The sequence below is a fragment of the Hibiscus syriacus genome, unplaced genomic scaffold (assembly GCF_006381635.1).
Source record: "Hibiscus syriacus cultivar Baekdansim isolate YM2019G1 unplaced genomic scaffold, ASM638163v2 tig00014773_pilon, whole genome shotgun sequence".
NCBI classification, from domain to species: Eukaryota; Viridiplantae; Streptophyta; class Magnoliopsida; order Malvales; family Malvaceae; genus Hibiscus; species Hibiscus syriacus.
This window is the reverse complement of record NW_024062337.1, coordinates 434,184-437,874: the sequence shown is the minus strand read 5'-3', so window position 1 is coordinate 437,874 and position 3,691 is coordinate 434,184. Positions and strand designations below refer to the sequence as shown.

Sequence of the window (3,691 nt, the reverse complement as noted above, 5' to 3'; positions counted from 1 at the left end):
TAAAGACGACTAGAAATCTATGTTAACTATGTAAATCACCCCCATTTGGAAAAATAATAGCATGACTACATTATTTTGGGAAATAATATATTCCCCATGCACTATCGTGGCAGTTTAGCCCTTGATAAACTCGTGTGATATATTAAAATTCAATTGTCAAATTTGCATATCTTATATACATTATTAAATTACAAATAACAATCATAATTCTAGAACACACCACTAAGGATTGTTACAGCATTCATCATGCATGATTAAGAGAGGGCTTTCACATGTTTTTTTTCTTCCTTTTTTCTTTTATGAAGAATCAAATATTGTTTGTAAATAAGCTAATCTATCGTCATTAAGGGTCTGTTTGTTTGGCTGTAATTGGTTTTCCGGAAAACCAATTCCAGAAAACCAATTACATTTCTGGAAAACCAATTCCAGAAAACCAATTACGCTGTTTGGATGCTGCATTGTAAAATGTTTTACGCTGTTTGGTTAGTTTTCCTGAAAACAATTTATGAAATCTGTTTTTTGTAAAAAAGTATATATTTTTATATTTTTGTTGTTATTTACATTTTATTTTTTTATGTTATTTTATAAAATTGTATTTTATAAAATTTTGAAATGAAATATTTTATTTGTATAAATACATGAAATTAAACTTGTAGAAAACATACTAATTATGTTGATTGTGTTATAAATACACAATTTTATTAGGTTATTTGGTCACTGCCCTCATCCTTTATGGTTATTTAATTCCTATTTCACTTTATGTTTCAATTGAGGTAGTGAAGGTTTTGCAAGCATCCTTTATTAATCAAGACTTTTACTAATGTATGATGAAGATACTACTAAAGCATTTGAGTAATTACGGAGAAGCTGGATTGCATACATTGGCACTGGCTTATAGAAAGCTTGAGGAGTTTGAGCATTCTGCTTGGAACAATGAATTTCAAAAGACAAAAACTACTATTGGATCCGATATAGACATAATCCTCGAAAGGTGGCAGATATGATGGAGAAAGATTTGATTAGAAACATTAAGATAACAATATTATCCAACCATAATAATACAAAGATATTTTCTAATTCATAATTAGTGCTACAACACATCAAACCGACATATGATTAAAGTCTATAAATAGTACAACAACATATTAAAGTTTAAATATTGTCTAAGTCATAATTAGTAGTACTCTACATTAAAAGTTCACATCCTAACTTTGAGGAAACTTTTGAAGCCAAAGTTTCCCATGTTTTGGTTTTTTTGCTAAGAAAACTTTGGCCTCCAACTCATTTTTACCCAAATAATCGAACACCTCACAAAGAAATTCGTCATCAAAGCCTTCTTTCTCCATCGACATAACTTCTTCATACAGATGTGGTGTTTGATCCTGTGTACATTTTTTTAGTGCTTCTGCAATCTCTCCAAGTTTCTCACTTACCAATTTAATATGATCATCCTCGACATTGTCTTGGACATTATTCCTTTTACGTTTTGATGTACCAGATGAAGATAATTTTGTTTTTTCCTCTTCGATATCTTGAGTATCGATATTTAATGGCATTGAACCTTCATTAACATCATACAATTCTATATCAGCAAAGGTTTTAGCAAAACTCCCTGTTGCCATATCTTGACCAACAACAAGAGCCATCTCATCATAGAAATCAATTTTTTTGTTCAAATATGGTCCATATTTTGGGTGTGCTTGTTAAATATCATACACAGTTAGCATAAAAAGTAAAATTCAAATATCATTTATTAAAATAAGTATATAAAGATTACCGTCACTATAGCATCATATGTCACTTCGTCGCAAGTTATCATTCTCAGGTTCTCGTCCCACCCTAATCCACTTTCTTCACGAATTGTACATATGGTTTTCCATGTATTTTTTATTGTCCTCAAATGATTTTCCACGTGTTTGGTGGCACATTGGACTTGAAATTTTTCGGAAATAGTTGTAGCAACTCGATTTATAGAAACTGATCTAAATGTATTAGATGGCTTGTTACCTTTTTGCGTCTCCTCAGCAAGTATATCGAGAAATAGACGTTCCATTGGTTTTGTCCACCTAAAATGTTTTGATGTACTCATTTCTACATTAATAATCATAAAAAGTAAGTAAATAGACTACTAACAAACATAAATTATCCAACAATTATGTAGTAATTTGCAATATCAACCCTCAAATATACACCAAGCACCTAATACATAAGACGCCAAGAACTCAACTCCCAAGCATATGTAAATGTCCAACAAGCATAAAACATAAAATTTATAAAACCAACAAACTTTAAAATAATAATTTCAACATTCAACAAATTATATATTCAATGTCCAACAATCTAAAAACATTTTCAACTTCAATATCCAACAAACTAAAAACAACAATATCCAACATACGTAACAAAGAAATACTAAACAAAATGTTCTAAATAAAATTAAATGTTTCTATGTATATAATCACTCCACATAGCTTATGCAATTTCTTCTCTCTTAGTAGCCCATTCTCTAGCTTCTTCCCTCTCTTCTCGTTGTGTAAGAGTTGATGTTATTGAATGAGGATCGTATTCCTCATATAATTCTTCGTTAATTAAATCATTAGGATCAATTCTCATTATATGATTATGGATGACAGTACAAGCCAACACTACATCTACTTGTGTTTGAAAATCCCAAAATGGTTCAGCATCCAACACACGAAAACGTTTCTTTAAAATTCCAAATACTCGCTCAACAGTGGTTCGCAATGATGAATGATGAAGATTAAACAATTCATTTGCATTTTCTGGACGATGATTGGTGAACTCTTTTAAATGATATCTAACACCACGATATGGAGAAATAATTCCATTTCGGATGCCATATCCAGCATCAGTAAGATAATATTTACCTACAATTTGACAAAATGTTATTATTACTAAATATATTATGAAATTAAGTGAATTATTTTTTATTTTAAAGCTAAGTATTACCTTCTGGAATACTAAATCCTCTTCGACGTGTAAGTGCATCAGTTAAAACACGAGAATCATGTGCACTACCTTCCCAACCAGCTAGAACATAAGTAAATTTCAAATCAAAAGTAATGGCAGCCAATACATTCTGTGTCGTTCCCCTTTTACGACTACGAAATCTTCCTTGAATGTTAGGTGGAACAGATGCACGAATATGAGTTCCATCTAATGCTCCGACACAATCTTTAAAATATGGGTAAAACCTAGAATTGTTTCTTATCTCAAGAGGAGTTGACTCATCAGGTAATCTAATGGCTAATTGATATAATTTCAAAATAGCTTTCAACACAATCCTAAAGTAACGGTGAATTGTTTCAATTGATCTATAATATCTTGATCCAATCACTCGAAATCTTACATTATGACCAATTATATGTAAAAATATGAGAACTTGCTCTTTAACATTCACCGCTCTTGTCGACTGCAACTAATTGTTCCTAGTAAGGATATCACACAGATTAAAAAATGCAACTGGTCGCATCCGTATTATGTCGATACAATTCTGGTCACCTCTATATAAAATACTATTGATGTAGTTTTCTCTTTCACAATCTCGATTCACACGACGTTCATGACTTATTTGTTTTCTAGATTTTAGTCTGTGAATCCAAAGAGCCCCAAAAGCCAATACTGAAGCAGCGACTCCCACTATTGTTTTATGAATAGAATTACGTTCCAT

General features: G+C 31.1%; 1 protein-coding gene across 1 annotated transcript; it reads right to left on the bottom strand.

Moving 5' to 3' along the window:
- Window positions 1-2,472: 2,472 nt before the first annotated feature.
- On the bottom strand, window positions 2,473-3,691 carry LOC120207434 (putative nuclease HARBI1). The gene is made up of 3 exons (XM_039206881.1): window positions 3,685-3,691; window positions 2,971-3,267; window positions 2,473-2,888 (listed from the first exon to the last, which is right to left on the bottom strand). Exons 1-3 carry the CDS (start codon window positions 3,689-3,691, stop codon window positions 2,473-2,475), a joined length of 720 nt encoding a protein of 239 aa, XP_039062812.1.

What these genes read in the sequence shown, in the direction of transcription:
- LOC120207434 (XM_039206881.1), bottom strand. An exon ending in AGGATTTAGTATTCCAGAAG is followed by an intron (nt 2,889 to 2,970) that starts GTAATACTTAGC and finishes GTCAAATTGTAG; the next exon opens with GTAAATATTATCTTACTGAT.